Below are 21599 nucleotides of genomic sequence, written 5' to 3'. Positions count from 1 at the left end.
CAAAAAATATTTTCTCCGATATAAATGCAATATCACCGGCCATAAATCATTTAGGAATTCATTTGGAAATCATTTGAAAACACATTTATTTGGGGGGTGTTCATCAATAAATGTGGCTCCTGTGGAAAGTTTTATTTCATGCATTCAATAGATTCAGTTATTCATGTATTCACTCATTCACAAGGCCTAGTCAGTGGCTATGCGTCAGGCCCCCGTGTGTGCATTTATGTGTGTGTGTGTGTGTGCGTGTGTGTGTGTGTGTGACCTGCGGCGTAGCCGTGCTATGCTGCAGGCTAGTGCTGTTCCCCAGGGGGCTCTCATCTTTTACTGAGCCCTGACAGAAGATGGAGGCTGGGAGAGGGGTCCGCTGCATTAAAAAGCCTTTACCTACCTCTGATTTATCACCCCTGCCTAACACATACACACACATGCACACATACTCACACACACACAAACCCGCCTGCCAACCCCACACCATCTCACCATTCCTCGCCGCAGCTCGACTCTACACTCTATCAAACACACAGACATATAGATGCATGTGCGTGCACACACACACACACACACACACACACACACACACACACACACACACACACACACAGTCAAATGGACACACATTCACACACCATCAAACACATACTCATTCCATCTTAAGATGGCTGCCTCGGAGAAAGAGTGAGGGAGCGAGGTACCGCACTGCACCGCAGTGGTGATTTTGCATTTTAATGGTACCCCTCCTCTCCTTCCTTCACCCCACTCTCCCCCTCAGTTGGTAATTCTGGTGAGTCGTGGGCAGGCAGGCGGCAAGCCACTGGCTACCTCACCACAGGAAGACAGCACCACAGGAAGACAGAGCGACACAATTACAGGACAGCATTTCCTGGGTACGTCACCTGCAAACGGCTGCATTTGAATGTGACAGCCACTGGAGAGGTGAAGTAGGCGAGCAGGGAAAGATGGGCATTAATATGTGTGTGTGTGTGTGTGTGTGTGTGTGTGTGTGTGTGTGTGTGTGTGTGTGTGTGTGTGTGTGTGTGTGTGTGTGTGTGTGTGTGTGTGTCATTACGCTACAACAAGCAGCATCGACTGGTCTTAGAAGACAACCTCCTGCAGACACACATATACACAAACATACAGTATGTGAACTTTTAATTGCACATGAAGACCCCCAGACACACATACACATAGACAAGGAAAACATATGCCTAGAAAATTCAAATTCAAAGCTACATACATACACCCAAAACTGAGACATGGACAGAGGTGAGTGCTGGTTTTAAAATGCATTACAACCAATGCAGGAATACACACATACAAACACAGACACGAGGCTCTCAACAGCACATGCAGGACGAACACAACACACTTTGTCCTTGAGAGGGTCCAAGACTTGTTAATCATATTCATTCATTCATTCATTCATACATATGGGTGGAATACATTTGCTCCATCTCCGCTCGAGTTATTGCATGAGCGCTGATAAAAAAAAAACTGGGAATGAAAGAAAAAAAAAGACAAGGAATGAATTTAATCTCTGAATAAAAGCCCTTTATTTCCAACACATATTGATATGAGATGACTGCACAATAAGTTGTATGTTTAGCATGACTAATTTTTGTCATTGTAGTCTTTTTCGCCTACTTTTATTCAGTAATGATACGCCAGGAGAAATTAAGAATCTCTTATGTCTCCTGTGCAGGACGGCAGTGGTGCATTTGGTCATAAACGGGACAACAGGAGATATTCTAATTGTACCTAGTATGAAGGAATATAAGACTAATTCATCTCTTTATTAATGCATTATGTTAGAACGCTAAATCATACCTGCACACATTTTAAGCAATTGCAAAAGCTCAGCTCCACAAGATGCTTCTTCAAATACAGAACTGACATCATTAAAACACTCAAACTGGCTTATGACAATTTTCCCCACATTGTAGCTTTGTTCTGTATTTGTTTTTTATACTGTATATCACCCTTACATCATTATTAAAGGCATTCATTTGACATTTGTAAGAAATCAATAATTTTCTGAATTTGATTCATATATTTATTCTGAAAGGGTTCATGTCTATGAGGAGAGCAGAGGAGCACATCAACCATTTTGGGACCTGCAAAGCTTTGAAGAGCTCATTAAAGACAGAATATGATGCTAAAATGAATTCTCTTTTGTCTTGTAACAAGTCTTGTCTTGAAATTGTAAATTAGAGGATGTTAGTTTGTGTGCATGTGTGTATGATGCACTGTGGTGTGAAATTTCAACCTTCTGCCCATGCATGTTAGCCAAACACTACTTTGGATGTTAGAATAATACAATATGAGCAAGCTTCTCCTCCATCATTCACACAGTGTGTGAGTATCCCTGCATGCGTCTGTTTGTGGAGAGGGGGAGAATAGATTGCTGGTAATGGAATAATTTCTCAATTCGTGTAATAGGGGTTGCTGGTGTTAAAGAAATGATGATAATAATGCTGTTGAGGCTGAAAATTGGAATGAATCCTTTGTTTGCTTTAACTGTAAAAAAAAAAAAAAAAGAGAAAAAAAAGAAAAGGTGAACGTAACCATATAATACCACTGAGAAGCTCAAATTTATATTGCACTATTGGTTACTGCTGATCAATACAATCCATAATCAAATAATACTTTAGGACAAGCTCTCTGGTAAATGTTTTTGTGCTTCTGTGTGTGTATCATCACAGGAAAATTCACAAATGCAGATCAGCTGCCACCACTCACTTGTCTACAGATAAGATGTTAATGATCAGTGTGTGTCTGTGTTTATATGGATGTGCTTGATTTGCTGGACATATGAAATCTTTTGTTTTTTTAAAAGCTGTAACATTTTGCCACTAATCTGTGTACTTGTGTGTGCTGAGGAAATGGAGGGTGAGAGGAAGACTGCTGGAGCTGTTGCCTCCAAAACCATAATTCATTGTTGGGAATGCTACAATCTAGATTACATCTCTTGCAGCTTAAAAGTGTATTTTCCCATAAACAGCAATCTACAGCTCATAAAAATTCATTCTGCTTCGGCATAAACAATCCCCTTGTCCTCTCACCCCTGCATATCTGTATATGTGTGAGCGTGTGTGTGTGTGTGTGTGTGTGTGTGTGTGTGCGAGAGAGAGAGAGAGAGAGAGAGAGAGAGAGAGAGAGAGAGAGAGAGAGAGAGAGAGAGAGAGAGAGAGAGAGAGAGAGAGAGAGAGAGAGAGAGAGAGAGTGTGTGTGTATACATGTATTTGTCCGTATGGCATAAACAATCCCCTACTCCCGTCAGGAACACAGAGTGATCCATCAGTTTCTCCACAGAAAACCAATTTCACTGGAGATGTTCAGTTTTTCACAGACACACACCACCTTTCCTTGCAGAGAGAGAGAAAGGGAAGGGGTGGGGGCAGAGAGAGAGAAAGGAAGATAAAGAAAGAGGGGAAAGAATGGCAAAGGAAATGGAACAGAGAAGAGAAGGACACATGAAGCTAAATTGAAAGGGAAGGATAGGGGGAATAAGAGAAAATAAGAAAGACCCGTCTTGCTGTGTTTAATAGGACACACTGTTATTTGCTGTCTCATCAGTTCAATATAGTACGTAAAAACTGTTCATCTGTTGCCCTACACTCATATGCACTGGGAGTTGACACATAGCGCCTGTCAAATAGGCTTTATGTGACTGCTCCAAAAAAAAAAGCCACAGTTTCTATCTGTACACAGTGACGTTTGTAATAAAAAAAGGGGGGGAAAGATTAAAGACTGTAAGAAAAAAAATGCCTCTCTCGCTTTTGACCGTTAAAGCTTGAAGTGTGGAATTATGAGCAAGGAGCAAGGCATGCTGTGGCGGCCCAGTTTTGCCGTGTTGAAGCGGGCAGATGACAACATAATTACAGCGAGTCATCTCATAACACGTGATTAAACAAACAATGCATGTCGTCTCCTCCTAAGGTCCCTGTTTCTAACATCTTTTGTTTTCATGCATGTGTCTGTTGAATGGCGGTGTTGCATGCGTTCACGCTCACAGGGAGGAAAAAGAGGCGAATCCCTGCATATATGTTAATATATGTGGGCACACACAGACATAGCCAGACGGAAATACTGTATGCAGACAAACAGGCAATGGACAGCAGGCTAATGTATCTTTGTAGTAATGGGCTTAACTTAAAACAAGATGAGAAAGGCCTTCATTTTAGAGGAGCTACATTGCTACTAATGACTAGAGGGCCTCCAACTGCCATCTCAGCCTATTATAACTTGGAGATGGCTTTTCTATGTTTTTAAAGATGAATGCAAATTAAAAAGCATTAGGCTACATTCATTTGCGGTCTTTGGCATATAGGCCACTTTTGGTCCGAGGGCCACTTAAGGCTGCCTTATTTCTTCAAATGACCTTGAAATCAAAGAAAGAGCAAGTTTTAATGATTTAGAGAGCTCTTAAAGACTCAAAAGGAAAAGAAACACAGGGCCTCATTAAAATGTTCATTTAAACATTGAAAAAGCTTTTTGTTACAAATGTTCCTGCCAGGATGCTGAGTTGATACACAAAGAAGACCATAAGAATGCCCAGCATCTGAGCCAATTTGATGTCAATGCATCTCTTCATCCCTTCATCAGGGACTTTATAAATTACAAGGCATGCGTTTGGCTGTTTTATAATTTTCTTTGCTGAGACTCGGGCTTGTGCGTGTGATAAATGACGAGCTGTGGAGCATTGTGATTTGGTGCAGGGCCTGTGAATGACCTGGGGAATGCATCGTGTCACTTTATATTTAGCTTCTATTTCCTCACCGCCTGCTCTTCCGCTGCACATGGTATGATTTCAGTTTGTGAGTGTATGTGTGTGTATGTGAACAAAGAGTGAGACATATCCCATCACCCCCTAAAATTCCTTCATTCCCTCCTCCATTGCTCCCTTATTTCCCCAACGACTCAGCGCGCCTTGTAAAAACCTTAGTCTGGCTGCTCAGCGCCCTTTAAAATGTAAAGCAATATTACAAAGCCTGACATGTTGATCTCTGTTACTGTGGTATTGTTTCAGGGGTCCAGTGAATGTAAGGAAAGCTGTGGCTGTCCAGAGTTATGTCTGTGAGCCAAAATGTTCAGTTCACACTGAAAGAAAATACGTACCGAGCTGATGAGAGAGCTGTAATATTATTTGTTTTTGCTACAGGTGTTAAAGCATTTTTAATGCCAAAAAAAAAAGAAAAGAAAATGTGTCACATATTTTTCAGTTGTTGGCATGTGGATCCAGCCCCTCCATAACGTCACCTCTCATGTGTTTAGTTATTTACAGCCCTGACAACAAAAAGCCTTGAACTGTTCAGCAAACTACACAGCACCCTTTGTGTCACAGGCAAAACAGGAAATCAGGCTTTTGTCCGCTCGCGATGGCATCAAAAAACACCTTGTTTCATCTGTCTTAAGCAATCCCATCTTGACGCCTTCACACATCCCCATGCGGGGCTGTACCGCTCCTCAGAACAGATTGGGAAACAGCACAAACGATCTGCCGGGGAAGTCCCAGCGGGCTGCCATAACATGCTCATTTGTCGACGTACCTCTGTTGCACAGAGCCTATGTTTGATTTCTCTCAGGTCGCCCCTCTTTTTCTTTCTCTCTTGCTCTCACTCTCACTTCACTTCTATCACTTGCTCATTTTGCCGTCTATATCACCTACTTCTTTCTTTCTTTCACTCTTTGTCTCTCTTTCTCTCTGTCCTTGACTCTGTCTCTGTCAACCTGTTGGCCTGGCTGTCTACGTCTCTTTTTCTTTTTCTCCCGGGCCTGCCTCCCTTTCTCCCTCACACCTCCTCCTCCTTCTCTTTCACTTTAAAATATGTGTTAGTTGGCTGTGTGTCTTGCAGAAATGCCAGCAGTGATTGTATCCTTCATCCACAATGCAATAATGAGACAGGTGTACTCCTGCACCCTCCATTTTCCTCACCTTCCTTCTTCCCTTTTGTACCTCAGAAATGAGGTATTGCAGCGGTAAACACTGAAAGCAAGAAGGCCACAACATATACAGGAAAAAAAAAAAAGATTAGATTGCTGTTTTCATATGTTAGTTTTTGTGTGGCCTTTGTTGACACCTGGGTAACTCCACAGAAAATGTTGTTAATGTTTATTTTCCATCTTAAAGGATGCATCACAACAAGAATTGTACCTTTTGTTGCCCAGTGCTTTGCCCTCATCCCCACTGATGCTGTGCTGCCAACTGTACAAATAATATCTATCTCCTCATTTACCCAAAAAAGCAAACTGAATTTCCTCCTGAGGTTAAAAAGTAAGCAAGTTTTACATATCAGTTGTCAGGTGAGTTTAAAAGTTACATTACACCTGTTAGCAGAAAAACAACAGGTTATGTTCTGGTGCATGCCCCCAAACACAGCCAGCAATAAATAATAAGATTTCATGTTGAGTATTTGTGCACAAGGGACAAAGCTTTCCTGGTTTCTCAGGTGTAACGCTTTGGTGGATGAATCACAGGTGTAGGAGATATTGTGCGGTGGATGGAACCCAGGTGCGAGAGCTATTTCCGGTCTGTGCTGTTAATCACCAGCCTGACGCTGAAATATGGCTCACATTTTAGTGGTTTTAAAATAGAGTTCCCTTGACTGCATATACTTAGGTAGGGAAATAATAATAATAAGGGCAAGATAAAGTCAAGAGACTGTGAAAATGTTTCGCATGAATGTGTGCTGCAGAATGTGTTCTGTTTTATCAGCGAATGTGCGCTCAAAGTCTGTAAGATAATAGAAACTAAAAAGGATTTGATGCTGTCTGCCTGATAACAATAATTTGACAGTTTCAATTCCTATGTAGCAATCAGGGCTTTGATGTAAGTAGCTGATTAATAACCAACTTCACCAATCTCTGCTAAAGGATTTTATGTGCAAATGTAGCCTTCTAAGTACGAAGAACAAATGAGTGAGGACAAGCAAAGTCCCTCTTTTTCCTCAAAACACCCAAAAACACAGAGGCAGAGGACATGTGCACATTCTCTATTGATTTGAATTTCATAGATGAACTCATACATGAGCATATTGTAAATAAACGACACATGAGACCATAAGTGTGTTTGTTTTAAGACATCCTCCTAGTTCCTTCTTTCCCATTTCTGTCTCCATTCATTTCTATGATGGTACCTTGTGGAGTCAGAATGTGACAAAGGTTTACATCGGAAACAGACTGTCTAAATATCTGATTATAAGCTGTTTATCCTTGTTAAATGATGACAACATAGTAACGCCAATGCGCAAGTGGCCTCAGATGTGATGCTGGTCAATATCTATTGACAGACAAATCATTGTTGTTGTTCTTTCATTTCGTCATTGTCCAGGCCCAATGCATGAGGGGCTAAACTGGGAGTGAATGTGATTGGATTTTCAGTCTCCGTCATTAAATTCCCATGCGGGGAATACTAATTCCAGTATTTAGTGTGGTGATGCTAGGGCTTGCTTTCATCTTAAACTGATTCCAGTCTAATTAGATTGGGCATGTGGGGGGTGGTGGATGTATCCGTCTGGACTAATCCCTGCCTCTCTGTCCCAAACATTGTATTATCCAGAGAAAATCCATTGGCTGCAGGCTATTCAAAGCCAGATCTGCCTCCACTGCAGCCTCTGTACTGTATCATCTGGAAAGCTGTGGCTAGAAGGGTGCACTGTGCAGTGAGGGTGGAACCTAATGGTCATGAGTGATGTATGGGTTGCAGAAAACGCCATTTAGAATTTACAGTAAACCTTTTATCGTGTATTAAGGGCAAGACCGCTCACTGCTGCAGCCTCTTTTGCAAAGCTGTATGAACTACTCTCCTCTTCAGAGGTCCTCTTTATTCTACGACAGTGCAGTTAGGTAGCAGAATTAGGTGGCCCCCAAAATACGGTCACATCAAAATGGTTCTTTTCTTAAGGTATTATATTTTATTTGACCTTTACACAGTACCTTCAGAAGAGAAGAGTCAGAACTGGCAAATAATACACTTGTGTATACCCTCCTGTACACAAACACACACACATTTATTGTGCACAGATCATACTGTCATCCTGCTTGTGAATTACTGGCAGACCACAGTGAAAACACAGTATAAAGGGGTCCTTCCTTCTAGGCGCTGAGAAGGCCAAAAAAAAATGAAAGGCCTTCAGCCATTGTTCTCCACAAAGGTCAAACGCAATTCAATCCCATAATATAGCGGAGGGGGGGCCCTACCTCGGCAACCGCCTGCGCTTTAAGGGTGAGCAACAGGAAAGGGCCATTCAGCAGAACGGTTGCACCCTGTGAGCCAAGCACATTTGTCAAGGGCGAGGGGTGAAGTCAGAAGGGGAGAGAAAAAAAGCTGTTTTTGAGGCTTTTACATGTCGCGGCTGTTTCACTACACACTGAAGTGTGTTGAGCGAAACAATAAAGGACACAACAGATTCTGCCTGAGTGAAAAGATCCTCATCTTCCCCTTCATTTTTGCTGCCCTTGTGAAATTTCATTAGGTGGATTTAACGACTTGTGAATGTCGGCTTTCTCCGTGACCCTGACACTGGTGGTGGACACGTCTCGCTGGCATGGTGTGATGTATTGTGTCGAGGTGTTCCTGAGGTGCAATTTTTAATGTGACAGCATCTGTTGACCTTCGATCTAAAAAGTCACCCTCCTGTCTCACTCTGGCATCCATTTTGCTTCTTAGTGTAATTTTAAAAGCATTATATAGAGTAATTTGTCATATATTTATCTTGGAAAATCCAGGTTAAATTTCACATGCTTACATGCTTTTATAAACTCTGTTCAACATATCTGCATGGGCCTAACATACCTCTAATGAGAGGATAAATTTGACCAGTTTTAGGCAATAACAGATGGTCTTTTCTGTGTTTTGCAGCTGAACGTCTGTTTATCCATGGATGTGATTTATTATAGCAGACTTTTCCCTTTTAAAGGGAGGGGTCTAAAGCAGCACCTGATCAGATCCAGATTAGCAGACACTTCAAAACATAATCCCCTGCATCTGCTTAGAGTCAGATTACCACAAATAGCATAATGATGGGAAATACCCATTGTATGATTTAGAATTTTACTGTCAGTAACTGGAATAACAATTTTTAGAGGGATGTTGACACAATGCATATTTTGCTAACAGTTTGATGTAGACATTCCTCAAAGTTTTGGAACAAAATGTGCTTTAATTAAATGTCTAATATGGAAACTATTGGTATTTGAGTTGCAACATCTCTCCCAGTCTAAAAATGCAACACTTATCTACTACTGCATAATTTCACTGACACTATTAACACTTCTGCATTGCTACAAAATATATATAACATTGTAATGTAGAGAAATAAAGTGAGCATTAAAATATATATATTGTGAATAAGTTTGACATAAATTAAAAAAAAAACAACCAATTAATTAGATGTGTGAAAGACAGGCTCAAGAACATGTATCGTAATAAGATAATTAGCTAATTGGAATATGAAAGAGTGAAAATGGGATAAATGATATTTGATGAGACCAAACTGGTTTGCAGATACAGTTTTTAATGTATCACAACAATGAGCAACAAACATACTTGATGAACTATTTCCAGAAGTTGTTCAAATACCATCTACAATAAACGTCATTTCAACTATGACAACAGGTCTGTGACAAAATAAAAAAAAGGTTTCAAAACCATGTTATTACCGTGATACGGTACAGTTGAGACCTCAAACAGTACAGTAACAAAAACTAATGCGACTACTCTCTATATATAAAACATCAATAACATTTTTGGTTTAGTTTATTTAAAGTTTTAGCCATAGGGGCTTCTTCTTATTAAAACCTCAGGGTGCATTTCCTATGTAACCCAGATGTTGAAGAGTACATATTGTGTAGGATATGATTGCGCCATGAAAATCCCTTTGACATCCAGAAGAACAATTCCAATTTCAACCTTTTGAAGGCTGTCCCCATAAACATGACACAATCCATCCATTTTTTTTTTAAAAAGTTCTTTTTTTTTGTTTTTGTTTTTGGCTGCTGTGCAGTTGCAATATCTATGTACAGTTATATTGTTGGACCATCCTTTTTGTTGGTTTGTTAGCTTTTACCAGTCCTTGGTGTGGAAAGCGTCCTGTCTGATGCTAACATCTTAGCACATGATGCTAGCTGACAGTTCAGTCTTATAATGCTGAGCCACAGAGTGGGGAAAGGCAAAAAAGCCAGAGTTGTGAAAGCCTTTGGAATCAGGACAGTCGCTCATGTTTGTACAATGGCAGAATTGCACCTTGGGAGGCCAGGATGTCTCTTATGAAACACAATCGAAAAGTGTCTTCAGGATTAAAGTAAATGTTAAAATACTAAGAATCCAAATAATGACATTTAAAAAGCTCACACAGAAAATTAAAAACTGACATTTTGCTTTAAAACTTTGAGAAAAAAACACCTTTACAATAATAAAACATAAGAGGAAATGTTACTTGATTTCATTGTTTGAAACAATAACTAAGCATGATTTGATTTAACCTGTCAAACAGTTGCATTACATGCTACTTGCTCATCTCAGAATAGGAAATACCAAAAGCAATACATTTTTGCATTTCTTCATATTAATAAATTTGTACCATGCACAGCCAACTACGAATATGTACAACAGCTTTGCTTTCTTTGTTCACAAGCCTTTTTCTTTCATACAAATAGCCTTCTGTTACTTTGGAATGAATCACATTGGTTTTAATTACCAAACTAGAAAGTGATTCGTAAAAAATTGAACACCCTTTGACAGCTTTCACATTCTTAGTTCCACAGCAAAATAACAAAATAACATAAAATAAAAAGAGAAAAGCAAAGCAATTAATGGATCAGTATTTTGTCTGGTAGAAAGTTGAGAGAATTTATGGCAGGCAAAATAACATTACACAGTAGCAGCAAAACTTTGTAAGGTAATACTTTGCAATGTTGAAATCACTAAATATGGAAAAATTATAATGTTGACTTTAACTGTAGATCATCAGAAGTGCCCAGAAAATTGATGGGAGGACGTCAACCTATGCACTAAATGGCAGCGTATAGGTGTAACACTGTTTTAAGTCCTACAAGTACATGAAAATGTTTTTAATATACAACACAAATGCTGTTGTCCCCCTTTTAAAGCAGCATATTTGCAAACGTATAGCAAATGATCATACCTTTTTTTTTTTTTTTAACATTGTGACCAACTTGTACCTTAACAGTTTCAAGTATACAGTACTGCTTTCATGGATGCACCAATTGTTAAATAGGTCTCTAGATTGTTAGGCATCAATCCTGTAACAAATATGGACCAATATGCTGCTGCAATAGACACAAATAATAATTAAAACACAAACATACATACATACAAACAGAAAAAAATCTATTAAATTAACAAATGGCCTACTCAAATGATAAAAAGACAAATAAAAACAAAATAAGTGCACTATAGTCCAGACACAAGCAGGTACCGTAACAGTACAGCAATTCACAAATGAAAAATGTTATATTCACATAATCCGAGAGTCTATCAAAACTAGAGTTATTACCTCTTCAGAAAAGGGTGTGAGCAGAGGTAAAAGTGAGAAGGTAAGAGTTGGCACAGATTAGTATATACTACAAGAAAAAAAGGGGGTGGGAAATAGATACAGCTTGTTGTGATACAAACTGGCAAACACAGGGGCATCATACACATTTACTTCACCATTCTAAATTCCCTCAGTGGCAAAACCATACTGTCTTTGTAGGGCAAAACTAAAAGGATATGCACATCGTCCATTGTAACAGTAATATTGTCTCTTGGTACTCTATACACATCAAGGAAATGCGTCCGATAAAGCTTGACATGTTTTGGTTATAAGCCAAGTGTACCCAGGCTTGTTGCTGCTTTAACAAATGAGAAATGTTATGTTCTGACCTGAGAATTTAAAGCTACTGAATTACACCTATCTAAACTAAGAGAGATTCTCTTTGAGGGTTCTGGATCGTCATCCCATACAGTACATGCTAGCATTTGGAAAACAATCCAGCTGAGGTGCAATTTGCTATCGTGAGAGTTTTTGGCTTGAAACAAGCCCCCCCAAGGGAGCCTGTGGGATTTTTTCCTACTCCATGTTTTTGTATACAATATAAGCTCAGTCAAGCATCTGCAACAGTTCTGTCCATAACAAAAATCAATCAATATCTTGCCAGCATATCAATATGGGAAAAACAATCCTGAGTCAATCATTTGGTACTGTAATTTTTTGGGTTAAGAGAAACTTTGGAACTGCAGTTTAAAAAGTCTTATTTTTTTCTTTAAGCAAGGGATCCTTTTGTCACTCCTACACACTGAACATATCCATTCTGATACTACTGAAGCTCGCGTCTAGGCCAGAGGCCGGCTTAGCCTTGACCTCCAACGCGTTATCTAAGTCATCCAGCTTCTGGCTTAGCTCATTGTCAGACTCATCTGAACAACTCTCGGTGGGTAGTGAGGTTGGAACCCCTGAGGTGCTGCAGGAAGTTGAGGTAACCGTTGAAGGTGAGGAGAGGGGGGGAGGAGGAGAGGCAGACGGGGAGGAGGAAGCAGCTTTCCGGGCTGTGGTGGCCTGGAACAGGACATTTGGCCAGGACTTCATGGACAAGCGAGAGAGATGAGGAAAGGTGTTATTAGAAGAAGCTGCAGACTGCGAGGTAGATGTGGTGTTAGGAGTAGGGGAGCAGACAGAGTGAGGTAATAATCTAGTATGCTCTTTGGCATTTCTCATTGCTTGTTTGATTGTTTTCTCTTTGTGCAAGCTCGACTGAAGGTGTTGGCCAAGTGCTTCATTCCCGTTAACAACCACATTGCAGGCAACACAAGTGTAGTTGCTCACTGCCTTTCGAAGCACTGTCTCTTGCGGGTCAGTAAAAGGATGTCCGAAGTAACAGAAGGACTTCTGATGATGCACCACTGAATCTTCGTCAGCAAAAATCATCTGGCACTTCCTGCATATAAACTCATGCTTGACGGACGGTACAATAAAAGCGTCTGGAAAATCCATGGTACTTTTGGTATCTATATTCGGTTCTTCTTTTGTGCTTTCTGTTGAAGAGCCTGTGTTGGTGTCACTCTTAGCATCTATAGCTTCTTTTGGTTTGAAGGAGTTGGTTTTGGTGCTCTGTACGCTCTGGGGTGTCTTCACTGGGGTTGGTTTTTGTTGCTGCTGCTGCTGTAGTTGTTTCTGCTGTTGCTCAAGTTGTTTCTGCTGCTGCTGTTGTTGCTTCTGCAGTGAATCCTGGAGGGACTGCTGGTACTGCTGATACTGCTGCAGGAGAGCTGTTTGGGAGAGACCAGCGGCCATGGCAGCTTGTGGGACTGCTGCTGGGCCATATGGAAACAGGTTCTCCATTCCACACAGTGGTGGAAAGTAGCCCCCTGCTTGGACCCCTCTAGGAAGCTGGGGAGAGAAGCAGTTGGGAAATCCAGGAAGAAAGTAGGGCAGGAACTGCCCCCCCAAGAAAGAGCTAGGATCACTTGCTGCAAGGGCATTTTGAAGTGCCTGAAGCTGTGTGGCATCTAGTTGAGTCTCAATTCCTGGTTTCACTGGAGCAGGTTTCTCCTTTTTCCTTGCCATGCTGGGGGTCTCAGGACGTGAGCCGCTCTCATTCTCTCTGCCCTTCACCTTCATCTGAGGTGGCTTGTCTCCTTGTTTCTTGCTGCTGTCTCTCTCTGAGTCTTTACCTTGCTGCTCTGAATGATTTACTGCTGCCAAAGGTGTGGAGGGAACAGGAGGAGGAGGTGGAGGAGGAGGAGGAGGAGGAGGAGGAGTCTGCAGAAGAGTCTTGGTTGGGGTAGTGCTGAGAGACATGGCAGGAGAGGGGGTGGCTGGTGTAGGGAACCCAAGCATGCCAGCACCGGGAGACGCTAAAGCTGAAATACAGTGGTATATAAATATGGAAATATTCAATATTTAAATATTCAACCCCAAATCACTATGGAAATTTGTTTGTATGACAAGATAAAGATGTTTCATTTTTCTCTGGTTGAGTCTTTAAGATTTTGTTATGGATCAAAACTGTCACATGCGCTTTATGATAATTTCAGTCTGCCAATATATTATAATATAAATATACCAAACCTACAATTAGGGGAAAAACAAAACAACACAAACGAAAGCCATGATAAAGATACATTTGTTGTAAAAAAATCTCTGAATTATCAGTTAGCAGTTCAACTCTGATGATGAAATATGCATGCACTAAATCCCACCATTTTTCATTTTAAAATAGTATTTAAAAATAGGACTTTTTGACAAACACCACTGTGATAGAGAATAAACAGTAGTATAGTAGAATAAAATAGTGCATGATAAAGATCAGTTCATAAAGCTTCTAGTCTATTTAACTTATGTTTTCACTGTTCGTCATACTAACTCACCAGGTGTGTTGGGTGGGAAAACAGGAAGTGACGATGGCCCATTGACCCCAGGAAGTAGCACTGGCGGAAGGCCAGATATCCCTGGGTAGCCTGAGGGCAGGCTAAGGCCATGAAGTGCATTATTGTTGTCCACTGCAGTCTGTTGCTGCTGGCCAGGCAGGCTGAGTCCCTCACCAACTTTCTTCATGCGGTCCAGCTCTTGCTGGGCCATCAGCTGACGGACAGTGGTTGGTGCTAGGTAGTCCTTTTCTCTATCCACCTGGTTTCCCAGGGTTTCTTGCACTTTGGTGATGTGCTGTCTGGAGAAAATGTGGTCTCGGATGGACATCCGGGCAGTGTACTTTACACCACACAAAGTACACTCAGGCCTGGGCCCATCTGGTGAGCCTTGACTTATCATGAATGGCTTTCCAATGTTAATCTTGAATTTCTTTTCTTTAGCACGGGCATTCTGGAACCACACCTGGACAACACGCTTGGGGAGTCCAATTTCATTGCCCAGCATCTCGCACTCTTGCATTGTAGGAGTGCGGTAGTCACTAAAACAGGCTTTGAGGACTTTAAGTTGCAGGTTACTCATTTGAGTCCTGAATCTTTTGTGGCCTGGCCTATCCCCAGAATTGCTGCCTTTCCCAGACTTGCTGAAGGGGGTACCTGACCCAAAGGGACTAGGAGAACTTGGATCAGCAAGGCTTGATGATTCACTCCTGTCATTGAAGTCATCCATCTCATCATCTCTGTAGCTGTAATATGACTCACTGTCTTTTCCAGAGTAGCTGAGGGCAGGGCTCACCATGCTGAATTGGAACCTGTCATTGCCACCATCAGAATTTGGCATCAGGCCACTCTTGTCAAGCAGCTTGTCCCCTCCATTGGCTGTGAAGCTCTCAACCTCATTGTTATTACCCTCATCTCCAGTTGTAGCATCACTAATGGCTGTATTAATCGATGATGTCTCATCAAAGTCCATCTTACTGATATCATAAGATGAAGCTTCGGCTGAATTCATATTAGGCCCTTCAATTTCATCACAGTTTTCAGCTTTTAAGGATGAAGGGCTTAAGAAGTTTTTTACAAGCGACTCAGATGGTCTGACTGGAGTTGAGGATGCCGCAGGCGGCTCATACTCATTTGGCTCAGTCTTGGTAGGCAGCTGTGGGTAGTCAAAGAAATTATACTTATTTGGACTTTCACCCCTTTCATTGTCTTGATTCATCATGGGGCTTGGTGGCAAACTAAAGCCTGCTTGCTTGGCCTCATGCCAGTGTCTAGATCGTATGTGGCTATCTAGAGCAGACTTAGCCTTGAACAGTGCTCTGCAAAAGGGACATTTCTTGTGGGACTGGGAAGGCCCTATAGCCCTAAACTGCCCCTTTCTCTCTCTTGCACGAGTGTTTTGGAACCAAACTTGCACAACTCTCTTTTTCAGGCCAACCTCCCGTGCAATGTGGTCCAACATCTTCCTTGTTGGGTTGGAATCAAGTAAGTATTTGTCATAGAGAATCTCTAGTTGTTCTGGTGTGATGGTGGTTCTCAAACGTTTATCTCTGTGTTGCTCTTCACTACTGTTTCCGCCATCTTTATCATTAGCACTTTCATCCTTGTCATCCAGTTTTCTCTTCATTCCCCCAGACCCGGCAGCAGAGGTCAAACCAGAGTTACTCTGAGAGGGGATTTGGGAGAGACCTCCAGATAACAGCTGGCTAGCCATCAGGGGGTTGTTGGGGTCAAATATCATATAGGGCATATCAATGGGTCTTTCAAGGAACTGGGAGTGAAGGAATTGGTTTTGGGCAGCCAAGAAATGCATGTGCTGGTGCTCCTGCCATAGCTCCACAGTGGGGAATGCAATCTTACACTGGTCACACTGGTACTGAAGCATCTGGTGTGGGAGACTGTTTGTGAGCGAGGAAAGGGCCAGGGAGAGTGGACTTGAGGGCACTGCAGCTGCCTGTGGCTGGGAATGGGGTCTTGACATTTGTGGCTGGGGACCTTTCTGAGGAGGTGGCTGAGGTGTGCAAGCCTTAGAGGGTCTGGGTTCTGGTAGTGACTTGACCACTGGTGAAGGGGCAGTCTCAGTTTGTTTAGGTTCAGTTTCAGGGGCAAAGTCTGGCTTGGGGGAACTTTTTCCCATGCTGGCACGAGGGGAGGCCATGACAGGGGAGCTCGAGCCAGAACTGGTGGCAGTTCCGTGGGACTGTTTTGATAACTCTAATGGTAGTTGGACAGTCCTAGCTGGTACTTGCTCATAAGAATCCAGGCAGTCATCAAGGAGGTTGTCCTCATTACCCTCCTCATCTTCGTCCTTGTAACACAGCTTCTTCTGGTGAGTGATAAGGTCAAAGATACGTGGGAACACAATGTTGCACTTTTTACACTGGTACTGCATGTTGCTGGTTCTGATATATCTCTCATTGGTCAACTCTTTTTTCTCATTATCTTTACAATCTGCCTGGTTCTCATAGCTCTTGCGAGCTTTCTGGCGTGCATTTTGGAACCACACCACAATGACCCGAGTTGGCAGGTTGAGCACAGTGGACAGCTGCTCAATTTCGTCATCCTTCGGATAGGCATTAGTGTCAAAGAAATCTTGAAGCACTCTCAACTGGTAATCAGTGAATCTTGTCCTGGAGGACCTCTTGTTCATGGCTGAGTCAGTTCTGTAGTATTCGTGTGCACTGAGTTGGGGCTCCATTCGAATATCTTCCAATGTAGTTATGGGAGGAATATTAAAATTGTAGGGAGAGTCTTTACTCCGCTGCCTCTCTTTGAAAAGAGTGTTACGGAACCAGTGCTTTATGACTTTTTGGGGCAAGCCAGACTTCTCTGACATCTCCTGAATTTGCTCTTCATTGGGGGAATTGTTGATGTCGAAGTTGGCGCGGAGGATTTTAAGCTGGTCATCCGTGATACGGGTACGTGGTCGCTTAAACTGGGACTGGCGGAGGAAGTTCGGATCGAGACCCAACTGTTGCTGGCAGAGCTGTGTAAGGTCTGAGGAAAGAGAGTCCATACTGGGCAGCTGAAGGGCCAGCTGAGGGGGCAGGCCTGGGTGCTGGACAGACTGCATCATTAGAGGTGAGAAAAGGGGCAGATCCAAGGGAACAGGGAGCTGCACTTGAGGAGGTACAGGAGGGGCAGTTGGTGTAGGAGGGGGTAGTGGCTGAGGTTGTGGCTGGGTTGGTGGTGCCTGGTGAGAGGGTTGGTGTTGCATCTGATGGGAGACAGGGACTGGTGAAGGTGTTGGGGTTTGTGGCTTGGGCATTGATGTAGAAGAAGCCTGAGGAGCCGACACTGGGGCGGGAGCCGGAGGTGGTGGAGGAGGAGGGGGTGGTGGTGGCGGTGGTGGTGGAGTTTCAGGTGAAGCAGGGTTTATTGGATACAGTTTGTCATAGGCTTCTCTGTACTGCTGGGCAAACTTTTCAAGTTCCACATATGGGAAAAATTGACTGTGCACATGTTCCTGGTGGCTTTTGAGAATAAGCATATTGGAGAAGAGCTTTCCACACATCCCACACTCAAGCTTATCAGTGTTCATTTCCACTTGTTCAACTCCTTCTTTATTTTTCTTTTGGTTTTTCTGCCTGTTTTCATTGTACTGGATGACAAGTTCGAATCCAAAGTTTTCTAGCAGTGCCTTGGCTGCATTGCCCCTTGCTCCGGACACAATACGTGGAGGGGGAATCAATGGCTCTGAGAACTTTGACTTTTTAGTGTCTTTGTTGTCTTTTCCTCCATCATTAAATGCATCCCCTCCATTTTCCATCTTTGCTCTGTTTTCTTGTTTTTCCAGGTGGTCCTCTGCCTCTCTTGACATCTGAATTTCAGAGACTGACACAGCGCTGGACTCCATTTTGGCTTTGTGGTTCTGCAGTTGCTGGTTTTTCTGTTGCTGAATCTGCGACTGTGCCTGAGAGACTTGCTGCTGCTGTTGCTGTTGCTGTTGCTGCTGAGCCTGTTGCTGGGCCTGAGCCTGCTGCAGCTGGTGCTGCTGTTGCATCTGCTGCTTCAGGTCCTCTAGGAAGGAGCCAGTAAGACCAGGCATTCCAAAAGCTGCTGCTGAATGTAGAGCAAGCTCTGGGCTAAGGTTGAACTCTGCCCCTGGGATATAGAAGGGAAAGAGGAACTGTGGCTGTTGAAATTGCAGCAATGCTTCTGGGGTCATTGGAAAATGGGGGAAGAAAGCTGGATTAAGGAACTGAGGCTGGAAGAAGGCTGCCTGTTGCTGGAGTTCATGTTGAAGCTGCAGTTGCAGTTGGGCTGAGGACTGTGCTGACTGGTGGCTGCTTGCCTGTGCTAAAGCATGGTCAGTAGTTGTTGTTTGTTTTGTTTTGTTGTTGCTGTTGTTATCTTCTTTGGGTTCCACAGTGTTTTCTTTGTTAGCAGAGGGTGTTCCACTTCTAGCAGAGTCTGAGTTGCTGTTGTTCCCTTGTGTGCTTGGGGCTGGACTTTTTGCTGGTACTGGACCACTTGTGCCAGTGATACTGCTACTGCTGCTCATTTCAGTTTTGGCTGTTCTGGCTTTGGTCTGGTGGAGTACTGACCTCATATGAATTTCAAGTGTTGAGCTTTGGCTGTAGGCAACATTGCAAATATTGCATTTGAATGGTTTGTTGTCAATGCTGTTGCCAGTCTCTTGTGGAACTGGACTTGATGCCTCTTGAAGGACCTTCTTCAACTTATGCAGATGGGAAACTGAATTATAGTGGACTAGTAGGATATTCTTCTGGGTGAAGGACTCCTTACATACTGTGCACTTGTAAGGCCGTGAAGGGTCCAAAAATTTCTCCATTGTAAAGTTGGGCCCTTTTCTAAATGGCAGGGTCCGTTTTGGTTCTGCTCCCATGTCATCTAGCAGGGAGCTGCTGTCACTTCCTGTGGGACTGGGCTTCTCTTCCTGGTCCATTTCATCATCTTTGTCCAAGTCATGTTCAAAGGCCTGTGCTTCCTCCAAGGCCCTGGCCTCACTCTCAGTGATATCTCCATTCAGGGGCAGATTTCCTATGAGTTGCTGCACCTCAGCTTCACTAAGTTCAGGGTGTCCATTTTCCAAATGCTTCCTAAGGGCCAAGAATGTCCTGAAGCTGCGCTGGCAAAGGCTGCACATAGTGGCTGCTCTGATGGCATGGTACTGGGAATGTATTTGAAGCTTCTGCATTGTCTTGAAGGCCAGACTGCAGTGGTTGCAACGATATTTGTAGACATGACGATCAGATACTGAGAGCTGCTGTTGTTGCTGCTGGAGCCTTTGGAGCTCGCTGATATGGTCCTGTAGGGTATCAGGGGACTTGCTGTCATGTCCTAACCCACTGGCTCTCTTCCAGTCTGGGGCTTCTGAGCCCTCATTTGGAGGCTTGAGTTCATCAACCTGCATGTCCAATTCATTCTTGTCTTGACTTGTCAGCTCATCTTTTGAGGTGCTTCCTAAAAATAGACATTACATTTTGAAAAAATCAGTTGTGTCAACATCTTATGAATAGGTTGACATTATTTTTTGAATTATACATGTATATTTTGATTACACTTTACAATCATAATAATAAGAAAAAATTATAGGAAGAAAATAATAAGTAAGTACAATATTCTGCTTACCTTGAGACTTTCCTGACCCATCAGTAAGAGAGGTAGAGGAATCCGTTAAAGACAGTCCTTTGTCTTGTCCAGTTTGGGGATGCATTACATTATTTGGTGTTGCTGTGTCAGGTCCGACAACCTATCAAGACCAAAGAAATTCCATTATTATATCTCAATAAAATAATGACTTAAGAATGCAGGGTTCAAACTCAAATATTTGTAAACACATCTTATTATCTTATTCATAAACATTACTTATACATACAGTCAGAATCAGCTTTTCCACGCAGTCAGGAGCCACACTGTGAAGGTGGGTGAGATGCAGCTGCAGGTGAATCTTGTTGCTCAGGACATCCTGGCACAATGGGCAGCGGATCACTGGCTGCATGGAATGCTGGGACATCACATGGAGCTGCATACGGTTAGCATCTTTACTGCTGTAGTTGCAATAAGGACACTGTTGAACCTAAAAAAAGATGATATAAAAAGTAGCTGGTTGAGACTTGAGAAGTAATTATTTGATATCCAAGGAAAATGACATATTGTGCAATTAATCCAAGAGGAAATATTTTTTTGCACAAGATATACTCCTTTGCGGGTACCATTCATTATTGCACCACAGATCAAACTATAAGCATAGCCAGACATTAAAGAAACAGCCAGACATCACATCCCTAAAACAAGGGTTTGATCAAGATTTGCAAAGACCATGCCCCCTGCACTGACAGGGGTTAAAATAAGTGCGCATCTGCAAAATCAAATGGAATTTTTATAGGGTTTTCCTTTCCTTCCTTAGGGCTTTTCTTCACTGCCCACTCACCTCATCCCACCATGTTTACCCCTCTTTACAATGCCCACCTTAACACAGAAAATGTAGATCAACCATGTTTCATGTAATTCACTTAAGTCTCTCAACTCATGCAATTTTATTAGCAGAAAACACGATTGGCCAGAATTTTTAATCAGGAGATTACAGATGACAAAGGTGTGTACTCTCCCAAGCTACGCCTTGCCCTCATTACAGGGAGTACTCTGAACATAGCTGCCTCCCCACCACCTGTCTTAATAGAATCCATTTCTGAAATGACAAAGTCCTCCCTCCTTACAGGGCCCAGAACCAGACGAGCTAATACTTCATAATCTAATTTAAAAACACATATAATTTAAAGAGATGCAAAAAGGCGGAAAGAAGCAGGGAGGGAGGCCTAAGGCTAGTGCAGGTATTCCACTTAAGAACATAAAGACTGGCCTACTGTGGTTGATGCTAAAAAGCTCCGTCAAGGAGGGGATGGCGGACTGTGTTTAACCCTTTGATGGAAAGCTGGCGCCAGCAACTGCTAAATGCTTAGCTTAGCGTTTCTGCTTCTTACGGTTCATAAGCATCTTCCCATTAGCTCATCACACAGTGACAGCGAAGGTTAGATTTCATTAGTGCTTATGAAGGAGAACCTGCCTCATTAGCTATTAGTTTTCTATACCTATCAGCCAACATCAAATTCAAACATGAATATGACTTGCCAGATATCCACTCTAAATAGATGCATGCAAAGTTCCACATCCTAGATATATATATATATTCTTTGGAAGGGTAAAGATAGTAACAAAGGTCCGTGCTCACTCTCGGTGCACCTCAAACACTTTGAGGATCAGCTATAAA

At 42.5% G+C, this 21599-nt stretch overlaps 1 protein-coding gene across 2 annotated transcripts in view; it reads right to left on the bottom strand.

The window, feature by feature from the left end:
• Positions 1-9500: 9500 nt before the first annotated feature.
• The window catches only part of zfhx4 (zinc finger homeobox 4), an 84677-nt gene continuing 72578 nt past the window's right edge, over positions 9501-21599 (bottom strand). For both annotated transcript variants that reach the window (XM_062441931.1, XM_062441932.1), the window contains exons 9-12: positions 20208-20408; positions 19961-20081; positions 14369-19792; positions 9501-13861 (exon numbers count right to left, since the gene is read on the bottom strand). In XM_062441931.1, the coding sequence (XP_062297915.1) occupies positions 12291-13861; positions 14369-19792; positions 19961-20081; positions 20208-20408 (7317 nt within the window). In that variant the 3' untranslated portion in view covers positions 9501-12290. The remainder of the gene's footprint in view (positions 13862-14368; positions 19793-19960; positions 20082-20207; positions 20409-21599) is intronic.

This window comes from Scomber scombrus, chromosome 20 (genome assembly GCF_963691925.1).
Source record: "Scomber scombrus chromosome 20, fScoSco1.1, whole genome shotgun sequence".
Taxonomy (NCBI): Eukaryota; Metazoa; Chordata; class Actinopteri; order Scombriformes; family Scombridae; genus Scomber; species Scomber scombrus.
Note: the sequence above shows the minus strand (reverse complement) of the source record. Positions and strands in the feature narration are given on the sequence as shown.